This window comes from Anastrepha obliqua, chromosome 3, assembly GCF_027943255.1.
Source record: "Anastrepha obliqua isolate idAnaObli1 chromosome 3, idAnaObli1_1.0, whole genome shotgun sequence".
Classification (NCBI taxonomy): domain Eukaryota; kingdom Metazoa; phylum Arthropoda; class Insecta; order Diptera; family Tephritidae; genus Anastrepha; species Anastrepha obliqua.
Genome location: NC_072894.1, coordinates 426,001 through 447,362, shown reverse-complemented (window position 1 = coordinate 447,362; position 21,362 = coordinate 426,001). Strand labels below are relative to the sequence as shown.

Sequence of the window (21,362 nt, the reverse complement as noted above, 5' to 3'; positions counted from 1 at the left end):
GAAAAGTTTACAAATCAGATTGTTTAATATTCTGAATGTCTGACCAAAATTGCCGACATAAATCTTCAATGGAAAATAAGAAAGTCAGGGGATTTCGCTTTTGGATATACTATTAATTTCATGCCTCACATTTCGACAGTAGACATTTGCATACTTAAGAACATCATGGAAAAACGATTAATATCACGATACTCTTTTAGAAAATACAAATTTATTAAATAAAATAATTATTACAGACAATTCAAACACGTTTCGTCCGTGCAATGTGACATCCCTGTAGTGAAACATACTACATAGTTCGTGTTCATGTACGGAATATTAATTATCAGCCCCTACATCAGCAGTATACGTACCAGTTCATAATAGCGGAAATCACTAGTTTTGAACGGGTTGATGAAGTAAGTAAAAGAAATAAAAATTGATAAATGAAGGTTTCAAAAATGATTTTTGCGAATTAAAGCGTACACAAAATGGTTGAGTAGCTTAGCTTTTGCATGTATTCTATTTTAAATCTTTATCTAATTAATGAGCTAAGGAGCTTAAACTACTATACTTATAGACAAAAGTTGCAACTACGCTACGGAATAAAGACTATTTATATTATGGCCATACTTTTCATGGGCTTCGTGCATGGAAAGAAAATTCATTTGTAGGCGAATAAATTTTTATATGTAGATACAAACGTAGTAATTGTATTTGGTTTTCCCCAAAAGCTTTACCAATAACAAAATTGTAGCTTTGAACTAACATTTTTGAAGCTTTTTCCACTACTAATCATGTAGAAAGCTCAGTTGCTTACGTGCGCAAAATATAACAGCTGAGCATTCACCGCCAAAAATGTTGTAAAAGCTCTAAATAAGCGGCAGAGGCAAAGAGTGAGGCACAACTTTTGACAGCAAGAGCAGCTGTGGATCTTCAGGTGCAACGATACAAGTGAAAATTTGTAATTGAAAATTCGAAATAAACTAAATATTGTGTTCATATCATTATATACACACCCAAATTTCTTGGTTGAGCTCCTCCCATTCTTCGTTCAACTGTTGATTGAGGAGAAAGCGTTGGTAAAAAGAGCCGAGGTCAGCCAATTTGCTGTTAGTATCGGCCAAGCCACTGAACATTTCAATTTAAAAGATGCAATCAAATTACACAAAAACACTGAACAGAGCAACACAACTCAAATATGAACTTATGCTGCTATCTATGAAAACTTATAAAACAAATCGAAATTTAAATAAAAACTAAAATTTGGGGTATGCACAACACAAAATAATTTAACAAATAACATTAAACGCCTAGCTGGAGCCGCAGTCAAGTTGCAACTGAGGTCAGTAGTAGCTGCAAAGCGGCTGTATAGCGGAAAGGAGAAACGGAAGCTAATGGAGTTCCAGTGAAAGGAAAAGGAACCAAAAGCAAACTACATAAAAGCGTTTGGTATTAGCGCCATCCAGTTCCCTTGCGGCTGTTAGGCGCGTGGTAAGAAACTATAAGCAAAGACCGTAAATCTGGAGAACGTAGTAAACGTTCTTTTCTTGCAATTCTCTTCTATAAATTTACGTTCTTTGATCTCATATTAATTTACTTAGTAAAGACTCCTACCTACTGATTGCACAAATTTACCGCAGGAAACTGGCGCTTTGGTTTAATTCTGATTCCGCGATAGTCCGTTCTAGCTCAATGAATCGTCAGAGCCGTTCGCTCGTCGGCTGAGTTGTGCTTGTGTTGATTTTCTTTACTTTTCATGGACAAAGTTTAATATTTCTGTGGTTAAATTGCATGGTGAAAAAAAAAATAATAATAATGCGAAAGTTAAACAAGTTTGTAGTATTTTGGTGGGTTAGAGAAAAGTTTATCACCGCTTTTCATTTAAGTAGGCGCCAAGTAATGAAGAGGATGAAAAGGAGGCTTTGCAGCGAATAAAGCAAAAAATTCTGTTTAACATTTATAACTAGTAACACTAACAATAATCTGAAAGAGTTTGAAGGAAATCAGTGGCTTGCGTTTTTGAACTCCATATACACAGGAGTGCAAAATGTTCAGGAAGATAATACAAACAATAGAACAAATAACAACAAAATGACAGCGAAAATGTTCAATGACGATAGCTCGATTGCTATGCATGAAAGAAAAATTGCGCGAACCTGGTATAAGGAAAGACATCAAAGTAAGAAAACAAAGTGAACATTTTTGGAAAATGAGCGTGAGACTCCAGTCCGAAACGAATAACTCGAGTAGATATTCTGAATAAAACTAAGCAAAGACGGTCGTAGTATTTGAAAACGACGGAAAAGGCCAATAACCGCAGCTATTTTCCGAATAACGGAAATTTTCAAAAATTTAAAGAGCTGTTAAAAATTTGCTCAAATTAGATTTAAATGAAAACTTTAAAAAAATATGTAACAATCTGAAAACAAATCAAAAAGCAACGCTCACTGCCTATTTGTCCATCGAATGAATGACTAGAGCAAAAAATAAATCTTATACCTACTATATATCTATATCACTGAGGCAGTGGAAGGTTTTGTTCGCGATGCTAATATAAAGCTTAAAGAGTTATCTAAAAAAACATGCTTGCCGGCTAGCCAGATAATTCGAGAAACCATTGTGCTAACTACGAGCGATAGCCGTGATGCTTTACCTTCTAAAATGGCCCAAAAAAGTAAAATAATGCGGACTAGAAAAAAGAAATGGAACATGAAAGAACCAAAAACTGTAGACGATATTGATATGCCACTTAATTTATATGTCCTTGAAGGCGAGCTTTTTGTCTTAGCAGAAAAGTGGGTCGATGATGAACTTTTTATAATATTTGGGACAAAATCTTCATTGGAAATGCTGAGTAGCAGTGACTGCTGGGCTGTTGATGGAACTTTCCATGTTGTTCCTCGCGTTATGAGGCAACTTTTTTCCATACATGGCAGAGTACATGGTGAAATCGTGCCTCTCGTTTTTTGCTTGATGAACAAAAAAACGTTGAAGTCATATGTCGCTGTTTTTAACGAGTTGCTGACGATTGCAGGTAACCATGAACTAAATATATGCCCTCAGCGTATAATTTGCGATTTCGAAATGGGTATCATATCAGCAATTAAGCAATGTTTCCCAAATACTGATTTACGCGGCTGTTTGTTCCATTTTGGACAACTAATATGGCGAAAGGTTCAGAAGGAGAGGTAATTAAAGCCTATTTTATGGTTGTGTATGTATACTAAGTAATAATATGTTCTTTTTATGTATAGATTGGCTCAAAAATATGGGACTTCGGTGGAATTCGCAATGCAAGTCCGAATGATTAAAAGCTTAGCTTTCGTACAGCCAAGCGAAATACCGAATTACTTTCAAACATTACTTAATAACTGCGATGATGAAAGTGTAAAAAATTTACTAGTTTGGTTTGATAAAAACTGTATTGATATAAATAATAATAATTCCAAATATTCTCCCGAGTTTTGGTCAGTGCATAGCCATAATGCATCGCAAACAGAAACGTTTCCTACAACACAAAACAATATTGAAGCGTGGCATCGCCGGCTGAAAGTTATTGTTGGAAGAAGAAACTCGCAATTTTACCATCTTCTGCTAAGTTTGCAAAAGGAACTTATTTTAGCGAAATATCAAGAAAAGAAAATGGAGAAAGAGAAAAAAAAAAGGAAAATAATAAAAAAAAAACAGCTGCGAAGAATTATTAAGAAAAGGAATGAATTAAGTCACACTACATATTTAAAAAGAATTGCAAAAAATATTGTAATTGGCTAAACTAAAATATTGTTATCGCTTAAACATATATGTATATTTATGGAATAAATGTTTATTTTGTTACTTCTTGCTCACAAAACTTGAATAAAGCAGAATTTTTCGCATTAAACATGCAGAATTTTGAAAAGCAGAATTTTTTTGCCATTTACAGAATTTTATCACCCAGAATTTTGTAATACAGAATAATGACACGCATCCATACATACGATTTCAAAAGTTATGTAGCGGCACTTTAGTAGCTTAAGCTTCACGTGTCCTGCTACGAGTATAATGTGGTAAAAAAAATAAAATAAAAAAGTTTTGGACTCATTTACTGCGATGTATGCAAAAACAAAAGGCTGGGAAGCACCCTGGAATTTAGTTATTCCTCACCAGAACTACAAACTTTTGTGTTCCAATTGGTGTTTTCTGCAGTAATCCGTAAAAATATTCGTTACTTCTCAATTGGAAATTTGATTGGATTTTAAACGACTTGTTACAATTTTCAAATATCTGGAAACCTAATTTTCTCTGTCGAAAAAAAGTAAAGTTACCTGAGTTAACGGAATACGTGTATTTATCGTTGTTAAAAAATATGGAGACTCACCTGACGTTGATGAAAGTCCATAACAGATATGGATCCATTTAACTCCATGGCCGACATTTAAAGTGATTGCAATGCCCAGTCAAGCTGTTGTAAGCCAGGTACTTTTTGTTTAAAAGCTTTGCTGATTTTCTGCTGAAATACGTTCCACTCTAGAAAACTTCAAGCTGTAGAGCTGTTTTCTTTTCAATTACTAATGCACATAAATTGGTTGGAGTCGAATAAAGACGTTTGATTTTCTTTTTTCCTTGAAGCTATTTTCAGGTTGGGTAAACTGTAGTCTAATGTTTCTCACACTCGCTGCTGCTTCCAGTTTTATTGATTTGGACGGTATAATGCAACATATAGTATATTTTCTTTATAATCCTCTCTTCCTCTTCGTGTTTTTCCCTTCTCTTTTTTTTCTCTTCCACGCTTTTCACTTTCCGTTCTTGTGTTTTGTTGATATCTGTGTAAGTTACTGATCTTTACTTTATCTTTGGGTGGCAGTTGCAGTTGTTTAAAATCTTTAAGCGTTTACACTCCTTAATTTTCCGCCCAATATGGTCTGCGATCATACTTCTCTATCGAAATTGACATGGCATCGAAGGTACGATTTTTCATAATGATATGTATCATATGACATAGGGAAGTATTTCGTCTGGAAATAAAAAAATATAATACATTAAATATTCTGAGTCTGAGAAAGCATTACTGGTTTCTATGAAAAGAATGAGAGAAGAAAAAATGAGAATAAAACTCACAAGACCATTAATTCGAAATGCATTTTCGTCTACCCTTCAACTTAGCAATCGCATTTATATTAAAATAAAACTTACGCTGATCGGCTGTCCCCTTTTTGACATATTAACAGCCAAGTTAAGAAGATATTCCATTTCCCAGTTGCAAGCTTTTATTACCAGCAACAATTTGATATTCCCGATAGCTGCAGGCATCATTGCATTAAATTGAATCACAAGCAACAATCACTCCTTTGCTGTTTTCCATGTTGGCAAATTACACTGAATCCGTCTAAGCCATGTGAAATACATACACGATGCTCATGGACTACTCGATTGAAGCTACGTCTAAAAAAATTCACCCCTAGGCGGCCGCTGTATTTATTTGACAGGAGGACTACTTATTTGTAAAGCAAAAAAGCTATTGAACAAATACTACGGTCTATGACAATAGTAGTGGCAATGGAAGAGAAAATGTTCTGAATGGAAACGTACGAGTATACATAAATATTGTATATAATGGCACGTCCGAGCAACTAATAGTTGAATTCTTCATGGTTGGAGAAATCATTGATGCTGAAATTCCAATTGACTGCATTTAGCTACATTGGGAAGTGCCATTAGATGGCAGCTCGATTCACCAATACAGTTTTTGAAACGAAATTTTGGTTCTTGCACGGACTTCAAGCAAAAACATGTGTTCTAAACAAATCATAGTTCTAAAAAGGATACTTTATAGAATTTTCTTGAATCAATCTACTACCCAGATTGATTCCCAGAAAAGCTTGGGATAACATCCAGATATACTGTCCTATTAATTTCAGATTTTTTAATTTTTAATTTAATTGTTTTTCTAATCCAAATATAATAGTTTGGCCAGGAAAATATCAGGAGTAAATGAAAATAAATTTTGCCATCAAGAGATACTTTGGACTAAGTAGGCAATATAGTAATGAAGTCCTGTCTCGACGAACAAAACTAACACTCTAGAAGGCATGACGAACCGTCTTATCGTATAGCGCAGAAGCTTGGAAGATGACAACATTCGATGAGGCGTCACTTGAGGTGTTTGAGAGAAAGATTCTGCGGAAGATTTTTCGACCTTTGCACGTTAGCGAGGTATTACAGCCGATAGTGCAGCGGATAAAGATCCAGTGGCTTCGTTGACAGGGTCAAGTTGTCCGGATGGATACAACGCCTGAAAGTGTTTGATGCGATACCAGCTGGCGGTAGCAGAGGAAGATAAGAAAATTAGTATTATTTACAATCCTTAGACTCACTTTTGGTACCACTCATATTATGTCCTCTCTTTTCTTTAAAATCGGCATCCACTCTCCATAAGCTTTAACTGATAGCTATCAATAAGATTTGAACCGATATCAGCATATTTTCTGTAAGTTAAAGATTGAAGGCTAGATGCAAGCTACTTTATTCGGTCTACCCTTTAATCAGGAGTTCAATCGGTGGCCACAGAGACTCATTATGATGCTCAGGGCAACATAAACCAAAAATATGTTTTTGGTGTATCCAATTCGCCCGTTCAATGAAGTTACCCCTAAACTGTCCAGGTCTTTAAAGAATAATTGCTTTAAATATCTGACGCGTATTTTTCGAAGTGCAGTTCTGTCGAACATAAAAAGCTAAAGAGATTATACAATTTCGTCATCTCTACAACAGAAACGGCCATATAGCCAGCGGTCCAGTAGAAGTTCTCTTCCCTATTATTATTCCCTTGCGAAGCCCAGATTAGTCTACCTGTTGTTAGGGGCTACTCTAGCTTTCTTCTCAAGCCTAAGAAAGGTTTGCGTGGACTCGATTCCCCAAGTCTTGTCTCTCACCCTTTCTTCCACTACTGTGTCACAGGGTACAGTGTAGATTGACCATGTGCTATCGAAAAGATTGGAGGGATCTTCGAAATCCTTGAATGTATATCAATTTCGCCTCTTGAGTGTCTGTAAAAAGTCTGTAAACTTTTCTTAATGAGATCTGCCGCGAGATGGTTGCAGACGACGTTGGTTTCCCACTTGCTCCTATCGGAAAAGTAAACGAAAAGTGAAGTTGAGACTGACGTGAAGTTGGGACTGATTTGATAGTCACAGTTTTGAGTTCCACTCCATCTCTGGCTAGATAGAGGTACGGCCTTTGTCTGTTAAATACCAGAAATATTAGGGCACTCTTAAGTTCAGAGCCTTTCAAGTATATATTCAGAAGAGGAATGTCTAGGAGTGATTTCAGCCCCACTAGAGGAATCCAGGTGAATTGATTTGGTGTTAACCGTCTCTCTCGCCATAGAAATACTGTAACATCTAATGTATTATCTGCAGTCGAGGACCCTGCCTAAATGTACAAGATTTGATTCTTCTAAAAATTTGGATGTCGAATACCTCTTAGTCTTCCTAACCTCTTTTTTTGATGTATTGAAACATTGGCAACGCTGCAGCCTTCTTTGCAGTAGCCCTTGCTTCTTCTCCACTGCATGCTTACTATTATGGAGCTTTGTTTCATGACCTGTTGCCACATAGACTTTATTAAAAGGATCGTAGGACGAACGACTTGTGTCTGTCATAATTGTTTTCTCCAGAAGTATCCATTTGTCCGTTGAGGTTTCCGTTCCATTAAAAATAGTGGTGAGTCCCTTGGAGTCAGGTGGCTGAATAAGAATTGTATGCTTCTCAGAAAAGTACTAAAACTGCATCTTTGTTATACCTCCTCTTTACTATTGTTGCTCAAAATAGATAAAATAAAATAAGTGAAAAAATTCAACACTTATCTACACTTATTTGCTTGCAAAAAGAGTTCAAATTGAAACTTACCAAAAATTGGATATTACTAGTGAGCCATTTGAAGTTAAAAAGCGTTCAGAGTTCATAAAATTAAAGAGCTCAGTAAAAATTCATTGGTATAATTTAATCTTTTTCATTTTACCTATTATGCTATTATTCTTCCATTAAGCACTTGCCTCTTTGTGTGGCATTTAAATTAAATTCACTGTTTTTTAAATGTATTATCATGCGCCTACAAAGCGTTCAAACTTTTGAACAAAAAAGGTTTTACTTTGTTTCAGCGGGAGCATTTTGCATTTCCACTTCTTGTCCACTTGAACTTGTATGGTTAGTTGCATCAACATCAGCGACGATGTACTGCAAAGTTGCAACAACTTTGGTAAATAGCAGAAGCAGAAATTCCACAGCTGTTTCGTTTAACTTTTCGGCTACACTCAGACCGAAACAGTCTTTGCTTTCCATTTGTCCAACCGCTGGTCTCTCTGAGTTTTGCAAACAGAAGTTGAACTGCAATTTTGGAAAAGTTGTTGACCAAAATTCAATCGTTGATACCATCGCAACAAAATATTTTTTAGCTTTCGTGATGCGATACGATCCAGTTATGTTTAAAGTGCGCACAATGATAAATATGGTTCTTGCACAGTGGCTCTGTAGGGAAAACAGACAACTAAACAGGAGTGCCGGCTGATTGTTAAATTGCAAGAAGAGGGATAAACTTTCAAAGAAATTGGTAATTTAATTATCAATACTAATTCCACAGCGCAAAACATATAGCAATTTGAAGACACGAAAATTGCTCTTCCATTTCAAACAAAAGCCAACTAGACTAAGAGAAGAAACTTAATGATCGTAAGAATGTGTGACTTTAATTGGAGCTAAAAACCCTTTGTATCACTTCTAGAAGTTAACAAAATATTTAAGGAAAATACTAATAAAACGGTTTGCGATGAAGAATTTCGAAATGTGTTGAAAAAAATTTCTTTCACGTGCGAATTGCGCAAATGAAGTCCTTTATTAGTCTGAAAACAAGAGCGGGCGCATGAAATTTTCCACTGAATATATATCTAAGGATATACCATAGACCTCTGGAGAACAGTAAAGTATAACTAAATCACTACTTTTTGCACCCATACTGAACATGCATTTTTAAGGAAGTAACACATGGACTAAAAAGTCGCGGGCCTAACACATAGACGGCACTAGTTTTATTGCATTCATCTCTTTTTCAGTTAGTACTAACCTTAAAAAGACAGCTGTTAGAATTCCATGATATTCTATTCATTGTTTCGTGAGTTATTGTGCTAAGAGTTCCGCTACTTTTGTTATTTGCAAAAGAGTGGATTAAAAGAATTTTGTGCTTTAATTTTACACTGGTTCTTGACGGGGAAAAATACCGTTTAACGAAGCAATGGCTTGAAAAGTGTTATGGGGACTCCGCTCCATCAGCAGCAACAATAAAACGATGGTTTACTGACTTCAAACGTGGTCGCAGAAACACCGATGATGCACAAAGCAGTAGACGTCAAAATGAGGCGGTAACACCAGAAAACATAAAAAAAACACAAAATCGTTTTGAATGATCGAAAAGTGAAGTTACGTGAGTTAGCTGACATCGTAAAGATATCAAAAGAACGTGTTGGCTTTTTACTATGAGAAATCTCTGTTCAAAGTGGGTGCCGCTTTTACTCGCTGTTAACGAAAAACAAGAATGTGTTGATGATGTCACAACAACGGCAAAACTACATGAATTGAACTTCGAATTGCTCCCACATCCACCGTATTCGCCAGATTTGGCAAATGATAAATCGTTCTACAAAAGTGGTATTGAAACGCTAGAGCGGCGCTGGAATGATCGCCTTGTTCTAGATGGAAATTTGATGAATAACTTTAATTTTGAACAAAAAAAAAACGTTTTCTTTGTTAGGCCTACGACTTTTCAGCCCATGTTCATATTATTTATTTTAAATAATTTGATTTTTCTACAGAATTTCAGTTACAAAATTTTGCGGGAAGTTTCGAGTTTCAGGAAAAAAATTGAAATTCGAAAAAAAGTCGGACTTTATCCAACCATCCATCTCTAATTGCGAAAAAATGAAATAAGAATAAAGAATGAAAAAACCCGCAACTCTTTCAGCTGTCAGCCGTAAAATGCAAAAATAAGAAAATGCTGGAAAACAATGCAATAAGAATGACGTACATACATACGTACATCAGAACATGACGAGTGTAAGTAGCTGCGCAACAAAAAAAGCTCTTACTTGATTTTAACAGATTTTTCTCGCTAGACGAGATGTATGATACTTCCGCACAGTTATATATGTATGTAAATTAATAGGAAATATTCACGTTTAAACAATTAAAGGAATATATTTATATATGTATATATACGAGTATACGAGTATATATACATTGATAGCTTTAAAAATTCAAACAGTTTTACTGGCAAATAAAAGAGTGAAATTCACGAGATACTAAATCGTTTTCTTCTATTAGAGTAAAGATTAATTTATCAATTCGCAGCAATCACCATATTACTTCAGAATCTTAGTAAGGAAACAAAAATGAAACCTGCAAGAGCCTTTGTACTATATCAGTAACTCCCGTCATCGATTTTCTCTCTGCTCTTCTGCAGTTATCAATTAGGAAAATAAAATGCCTGTTATGAACTTAAGATCCCATAAGACGACCAAAACTTTAAACAGAAAAATTTTATAAAAAAACACTTCGAAAGTTTATTGTGAAAAACTACAGTAACCTAATGCAAAAAGTAATAAAGTTATAATATTCTAAAGCTCTTTCCAAGTGAAAATTAAATATAAGCTAATTATCTAAGCATTTAAACGGATTCCTTTAGCAGTAATTATTCAATTATTTGAAAATTTTCAATAAATTAGTATAAAACTTGAAATGAAAAGCAAAGCGAAAAACATTGGCATACTCTCCATCATAATATGAATTTTACTGCTATTACCAGAATTAATAGAAGCAGCATGCTTTTGGTGTTGTTGCTTCCTCATGAACCGTGTGGAATCACAAGACACTCACTTGCACGTGCTTTAAACCATTTTTATCGTTGACCCACCAACGTTGGCTTTTATCAACGGGTATCACTAAAAAGGAGTTAAACGAGCGAAAGCTCATCGTATGACTCTTTGCGCACGGGAGCGCTCTTTAGCGCACAGCAAACTAGTATACTCTCTCTCTCTCTCTATTTTTCTCCTTCTCTTATTGCTCATACCATTCATTTTACTCATAGCCTTGCATTCTCTAAATCTCATCACTCGTTGGCTTTGCAACTTCGCCTATGGCATCCAAAATGTTGCTTTTACACTTCGTACATCCTTCGGCGTGTCAATTTTGACCTTGAGTTTCACTTTTATGACGCGCAACGTATCGTAAAGTACACCTCAGCTTTGTTCTGGGCGTTTCTAACGACAATTTTTGCCCTGCATCTTAAAATCCACAATATTTCTAATATTGTTTATACCACCAGCACCACATGTAAAGAATTACATCTGGTGGAAAACTCAGAGCCCCCAGGGAAATGCCATTGCAATTGCAATAATTTTCATTGACTCGAGTGAAGCAAAATGTTAATTGTTTACGATTGCCGTCCGTTTATTCGATCATACTGCCGAGTGTTGTGGTTTGTTTTGTTAATTCTAACAATTTTACCTCATACATACAGATATTCCCCTTGATGTAGGATGCAGGAAAGCACTATCCTTCACAGATGCCATTGGGAGATGCTTCACGAATGTCTTCTTTATTGGTTTACTCTAGTACTACCTGAAGCTCCGTGTACCTAATGAGTTTCAATATGACTACAGTACAGATATAACTGCGAAGTTTGAGACTAAAAGTAATTAGACAGTTTGGTAACGAATTCAAAGATATAATCACTTTGAGAGTCAAATTCCTTTATTTTTCCCATTGTAGCGTAAATTCTCTGTTCATGTAGCAAATAATTTGTAAAAATTGTTACAGACTATCAAGCTTTGGTGTTCATATACCCTAAAAATTTGCAAGATAGGAGAAAGTGTGAAGGCAAAATGACATTTCATTTTGAGGGGAATATGCGAGTTTTTACTGAGAGCTGATACAAATTAAAATTTACGAATTGAATCAAAGTTCTAAATTTAAATAAATTTAAATTTAAATAAAAGTGATTAAAATGGAGAATGAAAGTAAATATATTTAGCCACCTTTGCTGCTGTTTCCAAAATACAAGTCGAAAGCATTGAAGGTATCTTTTGTGTTTTATGCTTTTACTCCTTGGTTATTAACTAATTTGGCAATACATGCATAGACGGAGGCAAGGAAAATATGAGTAAAACTTGCTAATGGAATGTAGGCAAAATAAAATCACGTGATGCTAAGCTGGTTATTTTGCATTTAACTTTTTTTTTTTTCTTCTTTAATTTAAGGTAGCTCAACGGAACTTTTTTTTAATTTTTGTGGTATTTCCGCCAAAAATTTAATTAGCCGTTCATAAAAGTTGCAAATTGTTACTGGACTGCTGTTTTTGATATTTTTCTCTTTGAGAGCGAATTATCGGAAATTAAGTTACTAGCAAGTTACTGGATAATGTTTACATGAACAGGCCTATATATACTTACATAAACGAATCTGAGCAAGTGCCTCAATATTTAATTTAAGCTTATTACAAGCACTCACGAACACATACGCAGGTAGTCAAATTTAGGTACATTCTTACTTGATAATCGACTAAATTTGGGTATATAAAATGATTAAAGCCAATGTTGCCAAACTCACAGTTTTAAATGTAAATTATAATTTTTTAGACAAGTTTGCAGTTCTTTTAAATTATCTAATACGCCGGCAGCCGTAGCTGAATGGTGTGTGATTACGCGGAAACGGGAAGACGTTTTTTCTAACAGCGGTCACCCCTCGGCAAAACCTCGGCAATGGCAATCCTCCACCTCTACCATGAAAAAGTTCCTCATAAAAACCGATCTGTCGTTCGAAGTCAACTTAATTTGTGATAAAACAATTATATATAGAATATAGATAGTATATAACGGTATAGGTTACAATTTTTTCGAAATTCAGGTTTGAACAAATAAATTTAAATATCTCTCATTCATAGTAGATTAACAAATGTAATCGGGAATGAAGAATTCCAGGCAGTTGAAGAAGATTAGCACGAGCTGCAACATCAATTTGTGTGCGTCTAAAATTAACTTTAGTCGCCACAGTAAACGTGGAAAGAAAATTTTCTCAAATCAATTTGAATAAAATAAGGTAAGAAATAAATTAGAAATATCAGAAATATATTTGTTCCGAGTTATCAGCATCTAACACTTCCCTGAACATCGACATGACTTTCAAACTTTCAATAAAAAAAAATAGTTTCCAGAATATATGAGAGATATTGGCAAGACTTTGCCAACAAAACGGGGACACGTGAGTAACAGGAAACCGATTATTGAAAACCCAATCTGCTTGCTTATTATAAGTAATTAGGTAAGGACTACATAAAGCAGTCAGAGCCTTACACTTAAGCGAACTCCCTAGAAACTCAAATTTCTTCGGTCACTAGAGCTGCGTATGTATATGTGAATGTTGTTTAGTGCTATTTGTTGTTATCTGCCTGTGGTATTTACGTAAGCCAATGCAAAAAAACTAAACGGAAAATAAATCACAAGTTCTACCCTTTTTGCTTTCACCAAATATTACACATACGCACGAATTATTTTTACTTCTCGCTTTCTGTTGCATTGGTACACGTACTCGTTTTTGAGGGCTGGCGTGTAGCTGTAGAATTGCCCTTTTTTGTTGACACCTTTTTCCTTCAAGCTCAAGGTTGCAGTTTTGAAAACTTTCAAATTTAAGAAACTCTAATTTTTTAAAACCCTCAGACAAGCGATACAAAGATTCACACTGACTTATTATTTAAATAAATGTAACGAGTTATAAGTAGGGGCCAATTGTAGAACCAAGAGCAGAAACAAGTTGAGCGAAATCAGGTTGAGTGCAATGGTCTACGAGGTAAGTAAATATATGAGTTAGAGGTTATCTGCTCAAATAATCCTGGGAAGGTAGTTGAATTGATACGACTTTTGCTACAATACGATTTTACAGTGATATTTTTACCTATAAACACAGATATTTGCTGCTGGATAATTTTAAGGCAATATTTTTTGGAATGGGTAATATATATTTTTTATTTATTTATTTATTTATTAGAAATATAATTATAAATCACTATATTACATTACGAAAGACACTAGTAGCTAGGACTATCGGCCTAAAATAATACTAATAGAGTTTTTACTTATTTATAAAAAAAAATATTAGAATACAAATTATTATGTGTGGGGAATTAATAAACAAAATTAGAAAAGATAAACTAGTCCAATTTGATATATAAAATCATAAATATTCGACATATTTTCTAGAGAAATCTCTTTCAGTAAATCGGCAGGTTTCCTGCCGTTAAAGATATTGTTTCTGCCATTGTTATACTTGGTGCAGTAGTCTATTATATGAATAATGGACAGTGGACAGTTACATGATGAGCAAATAGGGGCAGGCATTCCTTTTAGAAGGTGTTGGAGAGTAATATTTGTGTGTCCTAGCCGGAGTCGGGTAAAGATTTTTGTCTGCTGCAGTGTCGCTCCAGTTGGAATAATTGCTTTTAGTCGTTCTGGATTTATGGATTTGTAGCTGTGTTGGTATGTAAGCCATTTCTCCCTTACGGTTGAGTGATAGATACTATCGATTATCCTGAGAATGTCGGATTTAACGAAGGTTTCGATACAGAATGTAGGGATATTGCTGACATTTTTCGCTGCTTTATCAGCGTTTTCGTTGCCAAGAATTCCGCTGTGTCCAGGGATCCACATAACTTTTATTTTTGCCTTTTGCTGGGACAATTTATTTCGAATATTGTCAATTAAAGGTTCTCTGTTGTTTGCGCTCGACAGAGCTGCGATGGCAGATTTACTGTCTGTACAGATTATATATTTTCCTTTAGTTGAGGAGGCGTAGTCAATGGCGAAGTTTATAGCAATCGTCTCGGTAGTAAATATCGAGTTGTGTGGGAAGAGAAGACCAGTCCTAAGTATGCTTCCCTTATCAGATACCACAGCAAATGCAGTTGAGTCGGTTTCTTTAGAGCCGTCAGTGTAAATAAATTTCCAGCCTTTGGCATCCCAATAGTTCTTGATTTGAAATAATAGCATTTGATAAACAAGTTTAGAGGTGTTTTGTTTTGAATACATCAGTAGGCTGGTGATGAAAATGGATGGAGGAAGTTCCCAGGGTGGGAATCTCGATTGAAAAGTTAACATGGGCTTTATTGAAACGTCGAATTTCGCGGTTTCATCCACCGCTCTGTATATAGCTGATTCACGCTTCAATTTTGTGGTTCTTCTGATGACATTTTTCAAGTCATTGTTTAAAATTGGGTTACTGGAACACTATATCCTTGGAATTAAACGAAGTGTATTATACCTTACTCTATCACTCATTTCGGGGAGTCCAGCTTCGGCTAAAATATTTTTTGTCGGGGAGGTTGGAAAAGCTGTATTTACAATGTTCCTTAAAGCTAAGATTTTTATCAAAAATTATGCCTAATATTTTCAGGTTAGTAACATTTTCTATTGTCTGATTATTGTAGGTCAAGCTAAAATTACAATAGGGTTTTTTCTTACATATATGCAGAGTTTTGCACTTATTATATGATAGGCTAGCTCCAGAAGTAAGTGCCCCAAGTAAATTATGGAATATGTTATTTATTTCGTTTAAGTTGTTCTCTTATTAACACATCATCAGCATAAATAGAGTGTTTGACGTCGTATTTTTCAATAATGTTACTTATTTCATCAAATGCAATAATAAAAAATATCAGTGATAGGGGAGAACCCTGTGCTATTCCATTGTACAGAGGTACTCTATCAGAGTATTTATAGTTAACTTTAGTTCGAAAAGTGCGGTTTGTTAAAAAGCTTTTTACGAAGTTGAATATCTTTTGGCCAATGCCTCATTTTTTAAGTTGTTTCAATACAACATGTATGCCTATTCTATCGAACGCTTTTTCAAAGTCGAGACCCAGTACAGTGACATGGTTTCGGCTGGAATTAGCGGTTGACAGATGATAAGAGTACATCTGACGTACTTTGCCCAGATTTAAATGCTACTTGATTAGGAGATAATGTATTTTTCCTTAGCGCAAGCCACATGATGCGTTTTGCAACAATTTTTTCTAAGGTTTTACTGAGGCAAGAGTGAAGAGAAATTGGTCGGTAGCTATTGACGTCAGCTTTTGGTTTATTAGGCTTTAAAACTGGCATAATGTCGGCGTTTTTCCAGTTTTGTTGAAATATCCCATGGACGAAAATATTATTATAAAGCCTGAGCAGTCTGCTTATTTGATCAAATGAAGCGTTTTTCAATGTAGTGTAACATATTCTATCATGTCCAGGGGTTTTTCCTTTAGCAGACCGTAGGGCTTGCTTCAGTTCTACAAAAGTAATCGGTTTTTCTAAGAGAACAGCTTCTTTGGAAATAGAATGGGGGAGATAATCAGATCCACTAAGGGCCATGTTTTTTTCGGATATAAATTCTTGATCAAAGTTGGTGTCACTAGAAAATGCAGACCAAACTGAGGAGAAGTGATTGGCAATTTCTTTACTTTCAGTAATGGTGCCCATATCTGTATTTATAATTGAAACTTTGTTTTGTTTGTGGGAACCGGAAATCAGCCTAATACTGTGCCAGACATCTTTTGGGTTAGTGCTGGGGTTGATTGAATCAGTTAGGTTTGCAAAGTACTTTCTTTTAGCCAATTTGGAGTTGTATCTGAAGGTAGCATTTGCCTTTTTATAGGCTATTAAATTATATTCATTTTGTTGCTTTTTATATTTAGCCCAGGCGTTTTGTTTATTATGCCTTAAGTTTGCTAACTCGTTATTCCACCACGGAACCCATGGTTTGAGTAGTCTATTTTTTGTTTGAGGTATATGGAGGTGGGATGCAGCACGTAGGATCTTTTTAATATTTCCTGCTTCTTTATTAATGTTGTCGGAAGTAGGAATTTTTAAACATAGATCATCGCAGGTCTTTTGGAACTTTGACCAGTTGGCCTTGTCGGTAATGAACCTAGGTGGTTTCCTTATTCTGTCGTTGTTGTGGTTAGATTCTATTGTTATAATAATTGGAAAGCGATCACTTCCATAGGGATTATTTAAAATTTTCCAGGAACATTTCGCAGCTAAATTAGGGCTACAAAGAGAAATGTCTATATTGGTGAAAGTTTTGTGGGTTGAGAAGTGGGTGGAAGACCCGTCATTCAGAACGATTAGGTTTGAGGCAAGAAGTACGTCTTCAATACCTTTTCCTCTTTGGTTAATAGTATCAGAGCCCCAGAGAGGGCTCCAACTGTTAAAATCCCCTAATAACAAAATTGGTGTTGATATGCTCGTAAAGACAGAAAGGACTTTGAAATTATGGTAAGTTTAAACCCAATGTTTATTTCTCTTGCAATTGTTGAAATGTTCGATGTAACATCTAATTTTGCCTGGGGGATATCCTGTTTAATTAACACGCATATTCCTTGTTTATTACTAGTGTTAATGGGTAAATTGTGATAATATCCACAAAATGATTTGGGTGGTGTAGGAGAGTTCCCATAATGTAAATGGGTTTCTTGTAATGCAATAATTGCCGGATTATATTCATTTAACAAGAGTTGCAATTCATGGTAATTATTCCAGTAGCCTTTGATATTCCATTGTAGTACTTTAGTCATGATTAAATAAACACAATGTGGCAAAGAGAGAATGGATAGAAAGAGTGTATGAACGAAAACAACAAAAAAGTTAATCTGTAGGTCTTGTTTTTGCTTTGTGAATTAGTTGATCAATAATTGTTAATTTAGATCTTATGCTTTGCATTTTTATTCTTTGTCTGATAACATTGTGGAGTCATCAGCAGGGGGTAAAGAGTTGATATGAGAGTAAGCGTTCATTTCATCTGGGTTGCTGATATGAGAAAAGTCAAGAGAGTAGTTTCAAGGTAAATGTAGATAATTTTCTATATTGGTGTTAGTGTTCAAAAAGGAATGTTGTAAATTAATATCAATAGTTTGGTTGTTGTATTGAACTTGCGATTGGGTGGGTATCGAATGTGAAGTGAGAGATTGGATAAAAGATTGAGTGTTTTTATTAAGCTGTGAATTGGATTGTGGAATGCAGACATGATGGAAAGAATAATGAGATGGCGCCTATCGTGGTCCCGTTACTTTGCTCTCAGCGAATTTGACAACGAGTTACGTGATTTTAGCTCCAGTATGGCCAGATTACCATTTTCGTAACGTGATTTAGCATTTTGTTTTTTGTTATTTAGTCTAAGAGTTTTAGTTCTTTCTTCATGACATTTTTCTAGCTGTTCTAATTAAAATGTCATGTTTATAATTTTGTAAAATATACATTTTTTAATAATTAGTTCAATAATTCACTTAGTTTTATTTAGCTTTACATTTCTTAACATCTGGTGGCATTGCCCGCGATTGTAGGTGTTGTTGGTGTTCTTCTGCTTTCGGCAGTCAAATCTCTCTCTCGCTACTGCAGTATTGCCTACCTTTGGATATAAAAACGCACTAAAATTCCCATTGAAAGAAAATAACATAACAAATTTTTATTGAATCACTTAAAGAACTTTGTATACGTGACAAATTGTCTTTAAAATGTGCGTTTTTTTTTTTAATAAATGTGTTATGCTTATGTACAATTTAATTTATGAGTTTTTTTTTTTTGTTAAGCCAGACTCTTTTGTTAAGGGAACGATTTATTTGCTATATTTGAGGTTATGTAACTAGATAAGGTACTCTTTTTGTAAAAATGTCAGTATGGTTTCTTTAGTATTTTCTGGTATTTTGTTGCTTATTTTTATAATGAATACACCTCTTGATGCCCTATGTCCCACTAAGGATTGATGGCCGGAAGAAACGATTACACCGGTATGGTTTTAATCCGCATTCAGTAAATTCAAACGCCTTTTAAAATATGTAAAAAGCTTTTCAATCTTAAGAAGAGTTGAGATAAGGACATTTAATATTCTTGCATAACCTTAAAAGGAGCAAAAAATTAAATTCACACTTTCAAAATATCAAATTTTATAAAAAACCAACTAATTTTCATTAGCACTAAAATCTTCTCAGAATGGCCTTTTTTAACCTTCTTTTGTATAATAATACAGTTTTTTTTAACCTAAAGTTTCGGTAGCTTTAAATTAAAAGAAAAAGAAGCAAACACGAAACTTCAAAATTTTCCCATTTTCGGTATAAAAAAGCACTAAATTTATTGCGAAAAGCAAATGGTTGGCAATACTGCACAGCTCAGCAAACGTGACGTCACGTACTCTCTGTTGGGCGCAATCTTCTTTCTATCATTCTTGGAATGCAGATCTCCTGCATTTGTGGCGTTGGAGTGTCTAATTGTTCGCTGACAATAGTCTTATTTGGTGGTTGAGTGTTGTTTAGTTCAATATTATTATTTGGATTAGAAACAATGGAAGCAAATGAAGGAGAATTTTCAGAGAGATTTGAAGTGATTGTTTTGTGTGTATGGCTTCTCGCATGGTGCACTTTTGAGTCACCTTTATTTTTTAAATTTCTTTTGCTTGGGTGAACTTTACGCACTTGTTGGAGGAAGCAGGGTGATCAGAGGCGCAGTTTACACATTGCGTGCGCTTACATGCTTCGGGCGAGTGAGGGGGCAAGTTACAATTTTCACATGCTGGTGAACGTTTGCAGACTTTGGCTGTACTCGTATGTCCGAGCAATTGACAGCTCTTGCAGTGCATGGGGTTAGGAATGTGTTGCCTAACACGAAAATAACACCAAGCAATTTCCATCTTTTCGGGGGTAGGGAAGAGGTCGAATGTAAGTAATATAACCCCAGTAGGAAATATTTTTTCATTGCTACCTTTTCTTTGGAATTTATAAACAGCGGCCACTCCTTGGGGGCTAAGTTCACTCACAATTTCTTCATCTGGTACATTGATTAGGAATGGTGCATATACTGTTCCTTTACTGTTCTGAGACTGTTTGGAATTCTTTACTCACAGCACGAATAGATTTATGAACCGCAAAGCAAGAGTAATGAGATAATTCTTATTTTTGTCAACAGATTCCAAGACTATACATTTAGGATTTGCTTTATTGGTAGATGGAAGCTCGGAGAAACTAATGAAAGGGGTATTCAGAGATGTTTCTTTGTTATTGTTTTTCACTTTTTTTTATTGTTGTGATATCGGCTATCAATGTGAACCGATTAGCGCCAATTAGCGGTGGCCCGGCGGCCATAGTTTTAGCCCTTAACCAAAGGTGTAGTTTAATTAGATATTGGCACTGTATGTAAATGAACGAAATCAATTGATGGAAAAAAGAAAGTCCAAATCGAAAGCCGCGTGGGCTATGCAGATGGCGAAAAAGTCAGAAAACACACAAAACGAAAGAATGAACCGCTCGCTATGAGTGATAGTCGGAGACTGGGGTAATATATATATATAGGTATATGTATATATATATATATATAAGTATGTAATAGTTTAATAATCCTCCAACAGCCTGGATAAACGGCTGAAAAAAATCTTTCATCATGCAGCGATATCGATTACCATTGACAGTTACGGCACGACCTTCGTCGTTCCCGAAAAAGAAAGGCCCCATAACGTTCGTAGAACACATACCGCACCAAACAGTGGCACTAACATTAGAACTTACTTGAAACTACAAATAAAGATACGCAGTCTAGGTTAGAGCGCAAATAACCTATTGTGGGAAGTGCCAGTGCGCGCTCATTTCCCTTCAAATATCAACTTCGCGTTTTTTCGTAGGGCAAATTTTATGAACCGCTTTTTAAAAAGTGGAAGTCAGTAAATTTCTGCTCTAAAGCAGATGTCAAGCACCGATTCTTCTACTCGTATTTGCGAATGCCATGTGCTGTATACGCAGCACAGATCTAATAATTCCATGAGGCAACGTAATTTTGTCTGCAGAATATTTTTACTCTAATGTAAGCAATATCATTTTTCGCAGATGTACAGCATGTATATTGTTCTCTTCCTCAATCCCGTCTCCATGTTCTTTCATAATTAAAAATTTTCTTTTCCTGTCCCTACAAATGCAACGCTAAGACATTACGAACCATGCGTAAAATTAAGTTTAATTTAATAATAATGTGAATATAGTGAATGGCATAGCTAAGCAAATCTTACATGCAAACTGTTGTTGATTAATTTCTTGCGTACTTCCTCCATTCACTTATAGTTTCTATTTTGATATACAGTGAAAGCAATAATAAATCCGTGATGCCCTTTGGAAAATCTAATATTTATTTCAGAGCAAATTCAAACCCAAAGAAATGAAAACTGGTTCGCCCATTCCCCTTTGCTTTGACTTTCGCATCTTTCATTCTGATATTTACACACCAAAGGATCACCGTTGCCTTGTGAGTCGACTGTCTCAAAATGGCTGCAAAAACTCTAATTCTGCGT

At 35.2% G+C, this 21,362-nt stretch overlaps 1 protein-coding gene across 1 annotated transcript in view; it reads right to left on the bottom strand.

The window, feature by feature from the left end:
• Positions 1-4,935: 4,935 nt before the first annotated feature.
• The window catches only part of LOC129240550 (2-oxoglutarate dehydrogenase complex component E1), a 106,431-nt gene continuing 90,004 nt past the window's right edge, over positions 4,936-21,362 (bottom strand). Inside the window, exon 15 of the mRNA XM_054876436.1 lies at positions 4,936-4,976. Coding sequence (XP_054732411.1) covers positions 4,951-4,976 — 26 coding nt within the window. The 3' untranslated portion in view covers positions 4,936-4,950. The remainder of the gene's footprint in view (positions 4,977-21,362) is intronic.